At 38.6% G+C, this 19,676-nt stretch overlaps 1 protein-coding gene across 1 annotated transcript in view; it reads right to left on the reverse strand.

Annotated features, from left to right (window-relative positions):
* Positions 1-486: 486 nt before the first annotated feature.
* The window catches only part of gli3 (GLI family zinc finger 3), a 229,328-nt gene continuing 210,138 nt past the window's right edge, over positions 487-19,676 (reverse strand). The window contains exons 11-15 of the mRNA XM_079862906.1: positions 8,523-8,672; positions 8,189-8,353; positions 7,463-7,756; positions 4,973-5,375; positions 487-4,639 (exon numbers count right to left, since the gene is read on the reverse strand). Of these exons, the coding sequence (XP_079719032.1) occupies positions 2,304-4,639; positions 4,973-5,375; positions 7,463-7,756; positions 8,189-8,353; positions 8,523-8,672 (3,348 nt within the window). The 3' untranslated portion in view covers positions 487-2,303. The remainder of the gene's footprint in view (positions 4,640-4,972; positions 5,376-7,462; positions 7,757-8,188; positions 8,354-8,522; positions 8,673-19,676) is intronic.

A 19,676-nucleotide genomic window follows, 5' to 3' on the forward strand; every position in this document is an offset into this window, starting at 1 on the left:
GTCACTAATGTTGTTGACACTAAATTATTTGGTGTGCTAGAAATGGCAGTTGCACTATGCAAAATAACATAACTTTCAGAACAACATGAATTGCTTCTGCAATGTCAGTCCAAGATTTTATCGTTTGCATTTGCAGCTTGTGAATGAAAGATGTATATAAATCTGGATTTTTTTTTTTTTTAAAAAAGCTTTCCTTAGGTCAGGTCCTCTGATCAAGAATCTCTTCAGAATGTTACTCTATTGCACTGCACATGGATGTTAGAACTGATGTGAAGCATTAACTCATGAGCTCATTGGCAGAGAAAATAGCATTGCATTATAAACAGCCATATTAAATATTTAAGCACCGTTTAGTAGCCTATCACTCACTAATATTGTGTTTTACTGTAACTACTTTAAAACATTAATAGCAAATCGTGTCCTAGTAACATTTTTTTAAGCATAAAGGCACAATTTAGAGACAAGCATTTTATATATATTTTTTATTAAAACCATACAAACATTTGTTGTAATCTGATATAAAATGAACAATGAGACTTTGCAAAAACTTCCCAGTCTGACGGTGCTAGGCACCACAACTCCATTTTGATCTCTGTTTAATGAGAGGGCACAGGGACTCCTGCTTTATAGAGTAGGATACTTATACTATTTCTGACCCCTGATGCCACCTAAACTCTTGACTACAGTTTACAGAATGAATATGTATTTACAAGCATGAAAAAACAAAACAAAACAAAACAAATAATTATTTTAAAAAAAACCAACAACAACAAAGCAACCAACATTGTTTATACATGTTACATTTCTCAATGCCCAACCAACAGAATATCATTTTTAATGTTTCATGTAACATGTAAAGTCATAGGACTCTTTCCATACACATTTTATTTTTGGCAGTGATTATTTTGTATGGAAAGGCATTAATAAGGCACATACCTTAGGCTCAAACCCTTTAGTCCTTTCATTTGGGAATGGGTCATACCACTTTTATGTTCAAAACACTGACACACAACTACAGAAAAAGTTCAAATAACTGTAAAAAAAAAAAAAAAACCAGAACCTAATTATTAGAGTACACATTTTAAAAAGCTGTACATGCAGTTTAGAAACTGCAGGGTAGTTTTAATACTGCTGAAAAGTCTCTTAGCTCTTGTAGTGGAGCTTGATGTGTCTTGGTGTTTATACATCTTAATTTCGCTAATTAAATCATAAATGGGTAGTAAAAACAGGTTGATCTAAACAGCATACATGATATCTCACTATAGATGCACACAGCACACAACTGAGACAAAGAAACAAATAAAATTACTGATATATTTAGATAAATTTAAACATGAATTGACACCGATGCTTTCAACACCCTTTGGCCACAAACTAAAAAATCTTTGTGCAATAATTATATTGAGATTGACTAAAATGACCACAATGTTTTTTCCACAATTATCACATAACACACTGCCTAACGTCAGCACCAGTCATTTACAATATGATCAAAATGATGATATTTACAGTATAAAAAAAAGAAAAAAAAAACATTTATTTACAAAGATACAATTAATATAATCAAGGTACTGAGTTATCAGCTCTCAGTTTGCATTCAGCTCTCAGTTAGCATTTTGCTCCACACTTATACAACAAAATGGTCCCTCTTACTTGCCATGTTGGGAAAAAATTGATCAAAACAACATTTGGTACTTAAGAAATCACTGAAACATCATTGATTTAAGACACTTAAAAAGACAATTAGAATAATCCAAATATGACACTTGGGCTTGTTAAGAGTGATATTTGACCCTGTCTTGACCTGTTGACAGTTAAGTCTGTCTGTATTCAACACTGTTTTTGAAGTATGCAATGCACTCTAAAATAAAGGTACACAATACATGAGTTAACCTACTCAATTTAGTGGACACTGAGTACACTTGATAAGAAAAATAGCATGCACTTGTAGCAACAGTGTACAAAAAAAACATACAGCAACAACAACACATAGAATAATTTTTCAATGTGATGGAAAGTGTCTCCTGTCATCATTATATGTATAAAAGAAAAAAAAATAGCCTCTATATATGTATCTATATGGTTTTATTGGTCATTGCCTCTAGGACGATGAGACAACTTTAAAGTAGATTGTAAACTCTTTGTCAACATTGCCTATTAAACTATTTTAATGAGTATAAAGTAAGTACTTTTTTTTTTCTCATACCACATTTAAACATTACATGCATATGTCTGTTATATGTATCTTATCTATAACATAGTTACGGTTTTATTTTTTATTTTTTGGAGGAGGAATTCACAGACTACTGCATAATAGCCAGAAATTTACTCTCTTCTGCGAGGGTGGTAAGGAGGGAGCTCATGTCACCTATAGCCATGTTGTTAGTGCCTGGATGCATGCTGTGAAATGTAGCAGAAACACGAGTAGTCAGTCGAGAGGAAGTCCGAGACAGACCCTGGAGAAAACTAGGACTGATTATGTCAGACACCACACTACCCTGCTCAAAGCCATCCTCAATGATGGAACAAATATCTAAACCCATATTATCTAGGACACCTGGGCTTCCTTCTACCGTGCTGGTAACCTGATCAACCCCAGGGGACAGAAGAGCCTCAGAAGGTGTTTCTGTCTCTTCTGTCAAGGACTCCATTAGACATGACTGTGCTATGTTGTGAGAAGATGAAGTTTTGGACTCTTTTGTGTCAAAACACTCAGCAATAAACACTGGCTGTTGTTGCTGAAAGGAAGAGCAAGTGCTAGTTTGAAGGTGATCATCTGCCTCAAGCTTCAGCCCTGAAACCTGATTTGTAAGGGAGCAATTGGTGCCATTTCCATTTCTTGAGCTTTGCTGCAGGCATGAATGTGCATTTTGACTGTTGCTTACATGCTGAGTGGAGTAGAACTGTGGGTGATATAAGCCTCTACGGCCACTATTGACAGGTGGGTGGGTCATAGGAGGCTGGGGCTGGTGGGGCAGTAGTGTTGCCGAGGACAAGCTGCAGTTTGCTTGTCTTTGCAACAAAAGGTTACCGCTGATTTGATGTGTTGTGTGATTTTGCTGGAGGTGAGTTTGGGATATAGTTGTCTGCTGGGCACAGCTAGGGCGGATGGGCCCCAAATAGATATGAGAGAAGTCTGGTCGACCAAAGTTATTGTGCCTTGATTCCAGTTGGGATGTTGAGGAAGACTCAATCTTAATGCCTGGATTAATCTTGGACTGCTGTTGGGCTGGTTTTGCAATTTGTTGATGCTGCTCTGGATGTCTGCACCTGTAGCTCATACCTGTCATGTCTCTTTGAAGACTTAAGTGTTGATCTATGAAATCTGTATGCAGTTGTTGCTGCACAATCATGTTTCCAAATCGACTAAAGGGGTTGCTAACAATGCCACTCTGGTCTGACCATCTTTCGCACCTCTGAGATTGCTGCCTGGGTGGAGTAAAATCAGCACTACCAGAGCTCACTTCATTCCACTGGATAGGCATTACATCTTTACTAGTGTCTTCCCCTTCAGCCTCTTCCTGTTGCGGGCTGAGAAAGTTCTGGCTGTCTGCAATACCCTGGTCAAAACTGGATCTATGGGGACTGGAATCACTGCTATGGTTGTGAGCCAATTCCTGATCTTGAGAATGGAGATACTGTACCAAATCATCTGGTAGGATGACTTCATTAACATGTAACAAAAGACCATCCTGGTCCATGGCCAATTCCTCAAGTGCTGATTGCTCCATGATGCTAGGAGGGCATGGAGAGTGTAGACTCTTCTGAAAGCTACCTACTTGGCAGGTATAGTTCTGCAGACTTAGACTGTGATCTTCTCCATCTGAGTAATGATTACTAGCAAGATGGGGTAATGAATTCATGTTGTTTAGACTGCTAAAACGCTGTACCTGTGGCAAGCCGAAAGCACTAGGATCCCGTGGGCGCACAGGGTCACTGGCTCTTCGATCGCTATTCCCTGGACCTTCACCAGGGTACAGTCCTCTCCGTTGATACACTGCTTGACTGCCTTGTAAGTTGTGCATACCATCACTACAGCGACGTGGCCTGACCAGTGGTGGTAGTGTAAGCTGGCCTGTGTTCTGTCCATCTCCCATCAAAGTCAGGCGAGTCTTTAGACTCATTTGCTCCATGTTGGGCAAGGGTGTGGGAGGAGGCCCACCTGTAGCAGCTGCATATTTGGCCTTCAGGTGATAGTGTTGAGCTGGAGTGAGGTTCAAACCACCTCTTGCTCCCATTCCAGTTCCTCCGATACCTCCACTTCCAACACCCCAGCTTCCACCGTACATCATCCCAACTGAACTTCCTCCTCCACCTCCACACTGGCTGGCTTCACTGGAGCGTCGGGAGGCATCAGTGGAGATAGGGTCATATGAATCAGTGGCACTGAGATTGTGGATACGCCGATGATGGCTGTGCTCAGACTGCGAGGCCTGGCTAGATCGGCGGCTGGAGAAGCAGGGGGAGATGCCAGAGGAGCGACGGCTGCTGCTTAGGTAGGCCGAGCTGGTGTTGCTACCACTGCTGTCCCGCCGTTCATGCAGCAAACTCAAAACTGTCAGCTCTGTGTTGGACGGCTCAGGACGTGGAGAAAGCTGGAGCACCCCCACTCCAGAACTACTCCTACCAAGGCATGAACCTAATAATGAGAGATACTCTTGTTAGAAGAGGTTGAATGTTATCATTGTTATGCCATTATAGTCACATTTAGACACAAATGGGTACGTTCACCCAAAAAGAAAACTTCTGTCAAACTGTACTCACCCTCACATCATTCCAAACCTTCAAAATATCTTCTTTTATGTTCCGCAGAAGAAGAACAAGTCATGAAAACGACATAAGGGTGATGACAGAAGTTTCATTTTTGGATAAATTAATCCTTTAAGTTTAAAAGATTATAAGAACACCTGGTGGTCTGCACTTAAATTTGTAGAGTTTGGTATGTTGACAAATCTCTGAAAGTAAGACTTACCCTTTCCAGTGAGGGCAGGCAGGGCCTGGCCTTTAGGGGGTGGTGTTGGGGACAGATGTCCTAGCCTAGGCACAGCTCCATTCACCTGCCTTAACCTCTCCATCTTAACATGTTCCATCCAGCGTAGGGGCCGTCCTACACTTCGGCGTGTCTGCAAAGCTAGTGTTGCCGTCGTGGCTGTTGCAGTGGATACTGTAGAGTCCATAATGGGGGCATCCTCCTCCTCTCTCTCTCCTTCCTCCTCCTCTTCCTCCTCTTCTTTTTCCTGGTCCTCAAGCACTGCCACCTCCCCCAAAAGCCCAATGCTGTTTACAGCAAGCTGGACTCCACGGCCGATATGGGGGCCGCCGGTGGACTGGTCACTGCCGCATGAAGACTGACTGCCAGGGCTTGGCTGAGACGTCTAAGAGAGGAAGAAAGAAGAGAACATTTTTAAAATGTTAAATTTATGACAAAAATGTAACAATCCTGATATTTTGGCACATTTTCTATAGGTGAAACAGATGAATGCAATGAGGAGAATGAAATGCAATGTTGAGAAAATTCCTCGCACTCAGCCATATAACAAGACCTATTAGAGCAGATGTCTTCACCCCTGCCCCTGGAGACCACTGTCCTGCAAAGTTTATTTCCAACCTGCTTCAACACACCTGCTTGTAATTTCCTGAAGACCTTAATTATCTGGTTTATCTGGTGTGTTTATCTGGTGTGTTTGATTAGGATTGGAGCTAAACTCTCCAGAACAGTGGGTCTCCTGGAGCAGGATTGAAGACTTCTGTAAGAGTATATGGTTAATGTGAGCAATAATTCTACACAATTTCTTCTTTCTCAGTTTACATAAAACTGTATTTGAATCAATTTCATCTCTATGTCAGCATGGAATGTAAACTAAAGTGAATCACAGACGTGTGAGAAACAGGTTCCCTCATGCTCACCAGCTGCCAATATCAGAACTAAATGACCAACAGTGGGAGTAGAGGTAAGCTTGTTTGCCCCATTTTCAGAAAACAGGGCACATGAACAATGGTCTCCCTGTAGAGCTGTTGGGTCCTAATTAGGTTGTTTTTTGTGTGTGTTGCAAATGGATAGTGGCTGCTAAAGAACTGGCTATCTTGTTAGTAGTGGTGTAAGAAAGCTTGTATTTTTCTTTGCGATTTGCGATTGCGTTTTCTCAACCTAGAGCTGTACAAAGATCCAGAACACAATGAAACCACAAGTGCAGTCACAGCTCACTGATTTAAAACGGCAACAGAGTTCCAGAGCCAAATACATAAACAGTTACTAGAGGTAGCTTTGTCATGCAAGCTGATATAATACTCATGTGACCATAGGCAACAATATTATGACAACAAAGTATGCACCATGCTTTAAATAAAAAACAAATAAATATTTTTACATTCAGTGTTAAAATATGTAAGAGATGACATGATGCTGTTGACCGATGACTGAATGAATAGCCAAAACTGATCCAGATGGTCCAGACTTCAAAGGATAGAATGAGTAATAAAAAGAGAAAAGATCAGACCTATAATAACATCACCATTCTCACCTGATCACCCACTGTCCTTATTAAGAGAGGAAAAGTAATGCGTGTGGTAGTGGACAAAAAAGATATTCAGTTATTTATTTGCACATGCAAGGCAAAATGTAGCTGGCTATAAGCAAGTATTAGCTGAGCAGCTATGAAACCAGGAATGGAAGGGGTAAAGACATCAGTTTTGAAGTAAACATTTGTAAGACAAAGGCCACATACACACTGCAGTTAAATTTGGTTGTCACTTCACCTCTTTAATGCTTAATCCCGTTATGTATACCCACACAGTTCAGAAATTTACGGGAGTGACAACTGCATTCTACAACCGTATGAACTCCCGAAAAAATGCAGGTAGTGACAACACTTCTACGCAGTGTGTACGGAACCGAACAACTAGTTTTTAATGACATATTTAAATGCGCATCAGAGATATTTCTCTCTTCTGTATGCGCTCAGCAAGAACATCACAGAGAAATAGGTACTACGCTTGACTCATTCATGTTGCCAGATCTTGCTAAACAATAGCAGACATGAATAAGCCTATAATAAACCAAAATAAATCCAAATGCTTTATATTGGAAATAAGGCCTCTGTTGACAGTGTTTTAGTTAAAAGTTCAAAACATAACGATTCTTTGGTTACTGTAATATTACTTTGCTCAAATATAGCGGATCCAAACATGTGAGACGCCAGAACATTACTATGGTTACCACGGTGTTAATCATCACAGGAGTGTGTTCTGTACACACACAGAATGATAATTTAGGGGATTCACTTCTGTATTTAAATACAGGAATACTCCTGAAACTTTCTAGCTTGTACATGGTCAAAAGGACATAAAAGGTTAGATTTCAGTTTATTTATTTTACATTTTTGGAGATGAAACTTTAGCATAAGTATAGCAAACCATTCCTTTTTGTAAGGTTTTTTTTTTTTTTACATGGAAGGAAGCTTACCATGGGTTTTTCTGTTTTGATTGACTTCACTTGTAGACATTCATCCTGTTTCGAGGTAGCTTGGTTATACTCCCGTTGGTCCGTGATCGCTCCGAGAGGCAGTTGTCCTGGTGACCGGCTTTGTCCATTACCTCCAGGTTCCCGTGGCTGAGGTGGGGGTCGTGGGTATGTATCCCCACGCTGTTTCTTGGTGACGTGGGCTTCAGGACCATGTACAGTCTTAACATGTTTCCGTAAAGAGCTGGGGTCAGTGTATCGCTTAGTGCAACCAGGGATTTTACAGACATAGGGTTTCTAAGATAAGTAAAGAGAGAGGGAGCATGGGCATCATATAGAAATATTCAACTTAAAACAAAGTCAACATGAATGATATAGTCACAACCCATTCTACTTCAGAGATGTGATGTATTTTGAGTAAAAAGAATATTCAGTGAGAAAATTATGTAGGATGGGACCTCATTTTATCCATCAAGAATTTATCGCATTCAGAGAGGAGCTAGCTGGTCGTGATCGTTATATGAAAGGAAGTTGGATGGGCTGAAAAATAAAATGGCATGGTGATGTTAGCGAAAATTGAAAGTTGTTTCAGAGGTGGATCAATAGGTGAATTGTTCACCATAAGACCAGGAACATAAGAAGTTCATAAGAAGAGGAACATACTTGTCCGAAACCTGACAGTGTTAGAAGCAGGCGTTTTGCTTGGTACACTCATGTGTGTGAATTTACCTCATTGGAGTGTGTGCGATTCTGGTGTTTGGCTCGGTCGGACGCATTGGAAAACGCTTTGTTGCAACCTTCATGTTCACACACATATGGCTTCTCTCCTGTGTGTGACCGCAAATGTGTCTTCAGATTCTCTAGTCTGGAGTAGGCCTTTGAACAGCCTTCAAACTGACAGAGAAAAGGACACACAGTTGCATTGATTTGTTCTAGACAGGCCAAGGCTTTTGCAGCAGGTAGGTTCGTAGAAAAAACTTTTTCAGATCAAAAGCTGTTCTACCTATTGAAATGAGTGTCTAAAAACAAAAAAGATACCAAATGTATTTAATGTAATTCTCACCGTGCATTTATGAGGCTTCTCTCCTGTATGTCTGCGCATGTGCACCACCAGCATGTACTGGGCCTTAAAGGGTTTTTGCTCTCTTGAACATTCCTCCCAGCGACACACAAACTCCTTCTTTTCTCCATGGATATGGTCATTATTTATGTGCTGTGAGAGGAAGAGAAGGTCAAAGTTCATGTTAATGAATAATATGATATATAGTATGAAACATTTACAACACTATGGTATGCTCCGGTAAAAAAATTTTTTACTACTTTTAACAAGAGTTGTATATTTAAAAAATGAGTTTACATCTATTAATGTTTTACATGTTAGATTGAATGTACTTATTAATATTAACATCTACTTTGTATGCAATGCAATGACATTGTTGTGCCACTAGAGGGCTTCAGGATCACACAGATGAGGCTTCAGTAACTGCTCATCAATTGCTTAACCACTGCAAGCACAGAGTATACTGTATCAATTTTACTCAAAACAATAAATATCTATGCAATATCTTATAGAAGAGATTCTGCATCATAAAACTAGGGGTTACACTATGGAGGATATATGGTGTCTCATTCTCTAGTGGTCAACAGCAGCAGTCTTTAAGGGAACTTTTAGAGAAGTTTGCAGAGCTATCTGGATCAACATTGAAACGCATTGTTGAGCATCAAAAGAAGCTACTCAGACATCTACATGAGTTTGTCTTTTCATTGTCTTTTGTCAGGCTTTATGTGCAATTTGTATGGAAGCCCATTTCTGCACACATAAGAAAAAAAGTGCTTTTGTAAATCCAAAAATGACATAAAAAGTCATAATTATGGCATAAAATTTATGACATAGTACAAGATTAAAAGTCAGAATTATGACACGAGTCAAATATTTTGTCATAACTTTGACGTCATCAAGATATACTAAAGTGTGATTTTTTTTCTTATGTGGCATAAATGGGCTTCTATAGAAATGTAAGATCAGTTAGTCCTGAACACTTAATTTCAATTACTTTAATTCTTACAATCAATTACTTTAATTGGAAAACAATGCTATATTTGTGTTGTATGTTTGTGAAAAGTAATTGTTCAAAATCTCTTTGTTTATTGTAATGTAAAGTCATTCAGATGATTATCTTTCTTTCTTTCTTTCTTTCTTTCTTTCTTTCTTTCTTTCTTTCTTTCTTTCTTTCTTTCTTTCTTTCTTTCTTTCTTTCTTTTTTACAAACTCCCTGCTTCTTACAATGATTTTTCTCATGTGTCAGTTTCCCCTTTTCTTTCAATCTCTCTTTCTCTCTCTCTCTCTCTCTCTCTCTCTCTCTCTCTCTCTCTCTCTCTCTCTCTCTCTCTCTCTCTGTTCAGTATGCTCAGTCTGTTGTGAGTGATCATGGTTTGTGAGTCTCAGTGTCCGATTTAAATGGGATTTCAAATAAACCCCTGTCACCTCCCATCACTATAGGCCTATGGTCTATAGTTGACAAGTGCTGACAGATGTGCTGCTGTGGCAACTTTTGAATCTAAGGTTTTAGAAGGGGTGGATTGGGGGATGTGTTGGGGGTGAAAGATATTGAAAGTTTAGTGAAAGCATTTCTAATGCCAGAGCTTTCAAACTGCAGCCCATCATCTTCATTCGCCCCTCTTGTTGATACTGTCACCCCTGTCTTAACCAAACCAATTACTTCCTCTCACTCGCTGTCATTTGCCCCTTCTCTCTCCTACAAGCCATCAAATCCCTGTTGCGTTTCTTCTATCTTTCTCTCAACATGCTGCCTCCACCTCATTTTCTCTATGTAACCCCTTTTTTATTTGTCTGGCCATCTCTGTCATGCACACACGTGCAGCAAGGGAGTTGTGAAGGGCTGAAGGTTTCAGAGGAAAACACACTTTCACGTAAACCGCTGAGCGAATGAGGTCAACATCTGGCATCCACACAAATACAACAGTGTGCAGCACTTATGAGTGCTTTTCCTGTCCCAAAGCCATTTGATTTAAAAGGAACAGACACAATATCCTGAACATAAGCGAGTGGGATTAATGCATTCCAAAGCAACTGAGCATCTCAGCAAGAGATAGAACCATCTCGTATGGAATACAGGGAAGAATATGCAAGAGAAAGACAGACAGACAAGCCAAGAGAGAAAGACAAAACAGGGAAAAAAAGACAGCCTGAGTTGACTTCCCTTACATACAGAGTAGAAGAGGGGACAGACCAGACTGACAGCTGGAAGTCCAAGAAAAGGCAGAGTGAAACGGCTTCTAAAAAAGAGTGAGAGGTGGCAGCAGAGACAGCGAGCAGTGCTCATCCTTTATTCCTCTTCATGACACAAAGGCGGCCTGCATCACAGTCCTCCCTGTCACCTCGCTGCAGTTACAGCCAAACTTTCACAGAGTTTGGTTGAGAAACATGCACATTTGTGTGTGAGCTGAGTGAGTGTATATGTGCACACTCAATATTTGCACTTCTTGATCACTAGACGTCAAAGTCGGACTGTCATTCAGATTTTTCTTTTCGACAAAGAGTTGACCTTCAATCCCCTGTCTGGGTTGAGTTTATGTCAACTGATCGCCATGAGAATGCCAGAGCTTAATTGAGAATAACTGTGTTTACAAATTTCCGTTCGTTTTAACATATGATGTTTTATTAACAAAGTTCGGGAGGAGCACGTTCAAATAATCAAGCAATCAATCAATCAATCAACTCATCAAACAATTACCATGTCTACCCTATCAGCATGAGAGGAAGCATATATATATATTCACTCTGTCAACTCACCTAACTTCCTTGACAGTTTTCAGCATCCCTCCACCACCCCGACTCCTCACTCTTGGCTTGTTCTTTCACAGCCAGGAATACGGGGGGAGTACTCTGGGTTCGGGCCAAATACCGAGCCCGGAGCCCTCTCCTCGGACAGCACGCCAAATACGCATTTATTCTATCTGACTTATTTGTAAGTGTGAACTCGTGAACTTACATAAAATGCTGTGTATGGAACTGGTTTCTTAAGCTCAAAGTATTCACTTTTGACACAAACACGTAGAACCGAAAACATAGTCTTTTAAAGTAACTCCATTTGATAGTGTGCTTGAACACAGGAAGTCGTCACATGCACACTAAAAGTGTAATTTTTGCCTTAAATTTTGTCCAGTGTCTGTGCTAGTTATGACCAATAAAAATGTCTCTGTAAAAGAGGTGGACAGTAACAAAGTACATTTAGGGCCCTATCTTGCACCCAGCGCAAATGACTGACTTTGTACACCGACGCATGTATCATTCCTATTTTGCACCCGGCGCACAGCGGACTTTTCCCTCCACAGACGCACGTCGGTTAACTAAGAAATACACTTGCACTCCCGGGGGCGGTTCAGCGCAAAGAGGAGGCGTGTTCCGGCGCAAACGTTCCCTCATGCTATTTTGCAGGTTTAGAAAACAATTCCGCCACTAACCGAAAAAAACTAGTTTAAAGTCAGTGGCGCGTTGCGCATGTTATTCATATGCTATTTTAAGGGCGCATGCTTGGCCATAATCAATGTAGAGTGTGCACAACGCGCATACACTTTGATTCTCTCATCTACACACAGACGCAGCGGTTTTCATTTTTGCAAATCATACATTATTACGATAGATAGATAGATAGATAGATAGATAGATAGATAGATAGATAGATAGATAGATAGATAGATAGATGCTTATAAAAGCATACATCTAGCTTACACATTTACCCAAATTATCATGCGCCTGTTTAACCGAAGTTAATTTGGGTGTGTTTCTCCATCCCCAACTTCCCTGACGAGAACGTCGGTCTCCTTGGCTGTGAACCGCTCCTCGCGTGCGCCTGGCAAATCCGCCGTTATAGAACAAGCGCGCCTGCTCTTAAAGGGAATGTGAGATGTCGCTCTGATTGGTTTATTTCACGTTACGCCCAAACCACACCTATGAATAATGAAGCTACTTCAAACCAACCCATTTTAGATTTGCGTCGGGCGCAAGAGTAATTTATCCCGCCGGTATAATAGCAACAGCGCCCAAGACCCGCCCACAAAGTTACTTGCGTTTTGCGCTTGATACTTGCGTTTCAGACCGTTAAAATAGGGCCCTTACTTTAGTACTGTACTTGTCTTTAGTATACTTTTTTTTTACTTTTTTCTGTACTTTACTTGAGTATTATTTTTTTCTGGAAACTTGTTACTTTAACTTCACTACATTTGAAAGACAAATATGTTTTACTCCATTACATTTCTGTGAAGGTCCTTGAGTAGAAAGTAATGTTAGTCAGGGCATGATTTTTTTTTTTTCGTCTCTAAAACGTGATTGGATTTTTGTCTGATATTCTATCAGTAATCCCTCTTGTAGGGTCACGTGTTGTGAAGTTCGGTGATTAGTACGATTTCTCTCTACTAGTGATCTGTGAGAGACAGTATTGTTGTCACAACTAATGGTTTGAAAGTTTTGTTTTCATAGCAAATAAGTATTTCTGTTTTGCTCTTTGCTAAAGCAGTATTGTTGTTGGTCAGTAATACAGTTTTAATTTACAGACCACTTGATTCAAATGTGCATGAATGGATACACATAGATGTGTACTTCTTTTGTGGGGGTGGTAGGAGTGTTAAATAAAATAAAAAAGACGATTATGGAAATTATGAAGAAATTATGTCTTTTTTGTCAATTCAGTTGTTTAATTTCTATAGGTTTTGTAACATTCTAAAAGCTCTAAATTCCACAGTTACTACACTGTAACGGATTTCTGTAATTCGAACAGTATTTTACTGTAATATGTACAGTAAGATACTGTAAAATATGTATACAGTATGTTACTGTAAACAGCAAAGGATTATGGGAAAATATAGGGTCACTACTGTAATTCTTCACTACTGTAAATCAATTTACAGTAGTGAACTTGCCCGCGAAAAACTGACCAATGGCAAGAGGGATTTCTTTTCAAGTGTTTTTTTGAGGGGTGAAGTGGCAGTTAATGCACGGACAAATGATCATGTAACTCACCAAAAAGGTTAGTATATAATTTCTATTTTATGTAAAACAAACATTTTCAAATGTTTTTACTTATGTTAACAGCAAACTAACATGATGTATCGTTTTGTTTTCGTCTGAATGGTTTTAGTGCCTTTTTTTCCTGACTGTCCTCAGAATGGTTTTTTGGTGCCTTTATTACTGTCTTTTTTCCTGACTGTCGGCCGGGTCGCTGTCACGGTGATAATATTAACTGGTGAGTAAGTTAAGTTCACCTATATTAGCCGAAATATTCTTTAGTTAAAACTATAAAAAATAATGGTTGTGTGTTCCTCTGCCTCTTTAACCCAAATTAGCTCATCAGGCGGGCGGAGTCGTCGGTAACGTTAACCGAGCTAACAGCGAACTCAACGTGAAATACTGAGGTAAAGTGAGATAGACGAAACCCTTGTTAAAGTGCGGGTTTTAAACAATATTTTCACGTAGGCCTATATGATTTATTTTCAGGTTTGTGATCTGGATAATGCCATCTGCAACGATGGAGTGTGTTGGAGCCTTTTCATTGTGATAACATCAACTGGTATGTAACGTTATGGTCAACTTCACCTAAATTAGCCGAAGTAAACTTATTAAACAGAGAAGCATAACTTTGGTATGTTCTGTCTCCTCTTTCACAACTTTTTGGCAGATGTACAACGTAAATACTGAGTAAAACTAAGTTAAAGGGATAACGTAGAACACCTTAAACAGAAAATTATGTATGTCATCATTTACTCGCCCACAACGTGTTCTAAACCTGCATGAAGTTCTTTCGTCTGAACATAAAATAAGATATTTTGAATAATGTTGGTAAATAGTGGCTGGTCCGCATGGACTTCTATAATAGAAAAAATACTTTGGATGTCAATGGGGACCAGTAACTGTTTGGTTGCTCATGTTCTTTAAAATCTTCTTTTGTATACAGCACATTAAATAATTTAATGGAAGTTATGAACAAGTTGAGGGTGAGTAAATGGTGACAGAATTTACAATTTTGAGTAAACTAACCCTTTATCCAACACCATTGTTAATTTCATCTTTTGTTTTATTTTCAAGTTTGTGGTCTGAATTATGTCGTCTGAAATGTCGGAGGTGTATTTTGGAGTCTTTTTTGTGATTGCCTTCGTAATGGTGATAACATCTACAGGTGAGTAAGATGACATCAACTAACTTAGCTGAAGTATGCATTAGTTAAGCAGGCAAACATGTTCTTTCTGTTCTTTATTTTTAATTTGCAGCGGCCATTCCCTCCGGACTGTACATCACTGCTGACGCTCTCCACTAATACACAAAACGGGTTGACGTTGGAGGAGGAAAGAGGAGAAGGAGGAGGAAAGGGTTAGCAATATACCATTATCAATATAGCAAAGTTTTGCTAACTAATATTTTTAATGTTGTTTAATTGATTAAAACCAATAAACACCATACAACATTATATCTTACCTCATCTTCACCCCACATGTTATTGTTGTTAGTAATAAGTTCTGTTATTGTATTTTAGTTTTTTTCTGTAAACTATAACACTAAAAGGCTGCTGTGACTTTGTCTGTTTCAGGAGAGTCTGTTCTCAAAGCAAAAACATGGATGCTGACAATGAAGGGCAGAATCATCATCCAGTTACAACTGCTAACAGACGACTCTTCAGCATTAGCTGTCTATTTTGTCGAATGCAGAATCAGGTAAACCAAAATATATATATATATATATTTTTTTTTTTTTACATTGCATTACATTTACATGCATGCATTTGGAAGTCACTTTTATCCAAAGCAACTTACATTGTATTTAAGTTTAATTTAAATTATCCATTCCCTGCAAATCTAAGCTACAGGAATGTATTGAAAAAGAATGAAGCTTTAATGATTTTAATGTAATGTATTATGGGGTAATACCATCCCTGTAGGTTAGGGGTGGAAATTGGCAAAAATTTGATGATTCGATAGTATTGCGATATTTGGGCCACAATTCAATATTATTGCGCTTCCTAACATTGCGATACAGCAAGTATTGCGATTCGATTCTGTGATATATTGCGATTCATGTCCCCCATATTATTCAAAGACATTACAAAAAATAAGACTGCTCAACTCACTTCAAATGTCACATTAAATCTGTGAACATCTTCTACACATTTACTGGAGGCTAGTGCAAAAACTTTGTCCTTGAACATTCAGGACACAGGACCTTATTACAGAACGTAATTATATGAACGCGTCACCACCGCATTAGCACCAAAAACATGGAGATTTTATTTTAGAGAATAATTACACAACCTATTCGATATACTATAATTCTATAATTAAATAAACTAATCGAATATCCAAAAATTGTGACTCATCCCTGCATGTAATACCTTGTTTTTTTCTCAAAATCTTCACTTACGTCTCGATTTTCGAAGGGGATAATAAACGTTTCTTCCTTGGTTCGCTTTTATTTAGGCCTATTACATTCACATTCTTTACTGTGGTAAAGTAGAAAAAAGTTGTAGGACAGATAGCCTACATTTTTACTTGCACGTCAGATTCATTTCAACACAGTTTGTGCTTGTTATTAGACATGTACGGCGCGTCAAGTTTATTTGATTTTTAGTTTCGCTCTCTTTGGCAGCGCAATTTCAAACAGCTTAAATGTCTTGCCCTTGTGGAAGATTAAATTCACTTTTCATTCCTTTTACAACAAGTAGAAAACATGAAGATATCAGAAAATAGATCGATGGTCTCTTTCCTCCTCGTGTCATCCCTCTCAAAGCACAGAGCGGTATGGCTTCATGTGGAATCACACGTCTTTGTGTGGAAGTATTAAACGAAAGTTTTTTTTTTTTTATAGATTTAACTTTTCTATTATGTAAGTTTCTAATATTTACTGATATGTATTTGAATGCTTTACAGGCTTTGTATTGCTTCTTTGACGGAATTGCTCAAATAAAGACTTTTTTGCTCGAATAAACTAAAATTTTTTATTTCAATTTTCATAATAACCCCCCAACCACTGCAGGTAGTTGGTCCATTACCACCGCAGTGGTAAAAAAAACTGCCACCGTCACAGCCTTATAACCTATATTGGAATACTTTGCGCTACTGTATCAATATAATTGCGTGCGCAAAATATCGCGACACTGAACAGAATTGATTTTTCCCCCACCACTACTGTAGGTGGATTCAGAATCAGATGTAGTGCTTTTATTAACGCCAAAGTACATGCAGCATCAAGTTTGAGGGTTAAGGAAAATTCTGCCAACACCGGTCTGAAAAAATTATATATTTTTCCCTGCTTGTGTTTGCAGGTTCATTCTGATAGTCAACCCTGATGGCACCAAACACCAAAGGCACAGATCAGATGGAAATCTGGAAAGGTCCAAAGAAAAGCATCAGCCTGAAACCCTCAGTGTTTCTCATCAGAGAGCTTGTCAACTTTGACTTTGACACAACACTGACTTTGACTGTATTTTATTGTTTTAAGGCCTGTTTTGCTTTTCAGTGTGTGTACGTTTTTGCCATGCTACAGATACAAATGGTCACCAGGAGATTAATTCTATGGACTTTGGAGATGTTGCCTTTTTTTTTCTTCAGCTAGTGGCTCCTTAAAGGTCAAGATTTGTAATTTGTACTTCTAAAACAAAATGTTCAACGATTAAAAAGAATATTATAAGGACAAATGTTTGTGAGTTATTGTGATTTTTTTGGGGGGTGGGGTAAACATAAAAATAAAATAAAAATTTAAATGAAAAAAAAAAAAAAAACTCAATACTAATACTGTAAATGAAAATACAGTAATAATACTGTAAATGCAATTACAGTAAATGGTACAGTATACTGTAAGTGAAAATACAGTAATAATACTGTAAAACATTTTACAGTAACTTACTGGCATCCAGCTGCCAGTAAGTTACTGTAAAATTTACAGCAACCTCTTTACAGTGTACTTACTGGTAGGTGTATTCACTAGGTTGCTTCAGAGGCATAAGGTACTGTAACAATGCAACAATAATAAAACAATGCATTGACATTTACTTTTTACTTTTGATTCTCAAGTGCTTTTAAAAGCAAGTACTTCTGTATTGGTCTTTACAACTTTTACGTGTAATGGAGTAAAATTTGACCAGTAGTTTCTGTACTTTTACTCAAGTATGGAAGTTGTGTACTTTGTCTCTGCTCTGTACCCCATTTAAATGAGAGTTTCATGTACAGTATTTTTAAATCCCCTTACAAGTGCTCATCAATGGAGTGTTTATTGTTGTTCAGGTCCGGCCAGTGTTGCTTACCTTGTGGTCAAACTAATTTCAGTCAGGACCACTCTGTTTGATTAAAATTATTGTAGAGTCTCTGAATGTTATTTGGCGGTAGGCTTCGCTCTGAAGGGTTCAGCTTCTGAGTTGTCCACAAGCAAACCTTGCTGAGGTTTTAACCGTCTACCAAGTTAATTATTAACTCCTATGGTCGCTTGAGCCCTTTTTTAAACAGACAAATAAAGAAAATGTTTGAATATTTTTGTCTCTTTTATCCGATTCCCTTGGCCTGATTTACTTGACCAATGTTCTTTTTTTGGGGTAGACTGTATGGATTTTTGAAACAACTGGAATAATTGAGGTGAAGTGATTTAGAAATGTAAAGCGGGTAAGACTTCATAATCACCCAGTTAGAAACACCTTAGAACATTTGTCAGTCAATCAGAATCAAGAATGTAACAGTGCGGCCATATAATATGAATAAATCACAACAGTCCTCAGTTGCCCTCTTAGCTTTTATAGGGTGAGAATCAAAATTTACAACTCAATCAACTACTAATGTCTTCAGCCCACTGTCCATTAGTAGACTTAGTTTGTTAGTGACGTAAATACAGAAGTAATGTAATCAGGCTGTATAATTTCCTAAAACAAGAGTGACAAGATTCCCACATCTTGTCATCATCCCTCCCACAAGCTCACAAGTAACTACTATTTATTTGTATATTTTTGTATATTTGTGGGAAAATCTGAGAAAAAATATGCTGGGAGTTGATTTCCTTTTTTCCTTTTTCTTTTTTAGCTGAAAGTCTTCAGATCCTTGAAAGATGTATGGAAGATTTCTGCTAAATTTGTAGAAATCACAGATTCCAAACAATTCTAAGCATAGCTAAAAACCCTTAACATGAGAAGATTCCCTCGGATTAATGAATATTTGTTGATTTATTTGCCGACGACTCGATTTAAAACTATTCTTTTCATTCATTCATCCTTCCTTTTATTCCTCGCTCCAAGTGGGATTCCCTGTGGCATGTGATCTGTCTGCCGGCCCTGTCGCTCGATAACAGAAGAAAGAGCAGCAGAGAGAGATTGCAACACATCCCTGAATGCTGGTACTCTCGCTTGTACAAATGAGCTTAATGCTGTCGTGCGTGATGCATGACCTGGCCACGCTGATAAAAGGATGGAAGAGGAAGCGAGGGAAGTGTTTTGGGGGGTGACACTAATGCCCTAATGGCCTGATGTAATGGCAATGGTTATTGAGCGGATGATGGCGTTGTTGTAAGTGAACGAGGCTGCAGCCAAGGGAAATAGACTAACAGGTGCTGATGCTACACGTGCTGCTTTGAGGAGAGATCTATTCATCTTCGGCCTGCCATGGTACAGGACAACAGCAACCACTGGGACTCCCAGACTCAGAGGAAGGAACAAGATGCTTACTTTTATTTGTTTGCTGCATGCAAATACAAACAAATGCACCCTGGGGCATAGCTCCAGATATATATTTTTTGCTTTCTTACATTACTATAGAGAAAAATGGCCTGTGTGAAGTTGAATATTTTCAGATTACTGCTTTCCATCATAGCGCACACGTGCATTAGGGATGTGTATAGGCAAGAATCTGGTGATACAATCCGCATCACAATACAAGGTTTACAATACAATATATTACAATATTATTTCTTTTTTAGTGAGGGGATCAAATTTTAGGAAAACTGTCATAAAGAATACATATGCATAAAACCTGAGAAAAAATGTTTATTTCATTTCATCAGAACAGTGGGATCTACATTTGCATTTATCAGTCCATGTAACATCCAACATCATAACACCATTTAACGAAATTGAAGATTGAACTGGTGTGATGTCATGTCGAAAGAACTGCTTTATAATAGCGAGTTGTAACTGACATAAGTGTCGAATTGAAGAACTCGTGGAAACATATCCAC

Source organism: Squalius cephalus, assembly GCF_949319135.1.
Source record: "Squalius cephalus genome assembly, chromosome: 25".
Classification (NCBI taxonomy): domain Eukaryota; kingdom Metazoa; phylum Chordata; class Actinopteri; order Cypriniformes; family Leuciscidae; genus Squalius; species Squalius cephalus.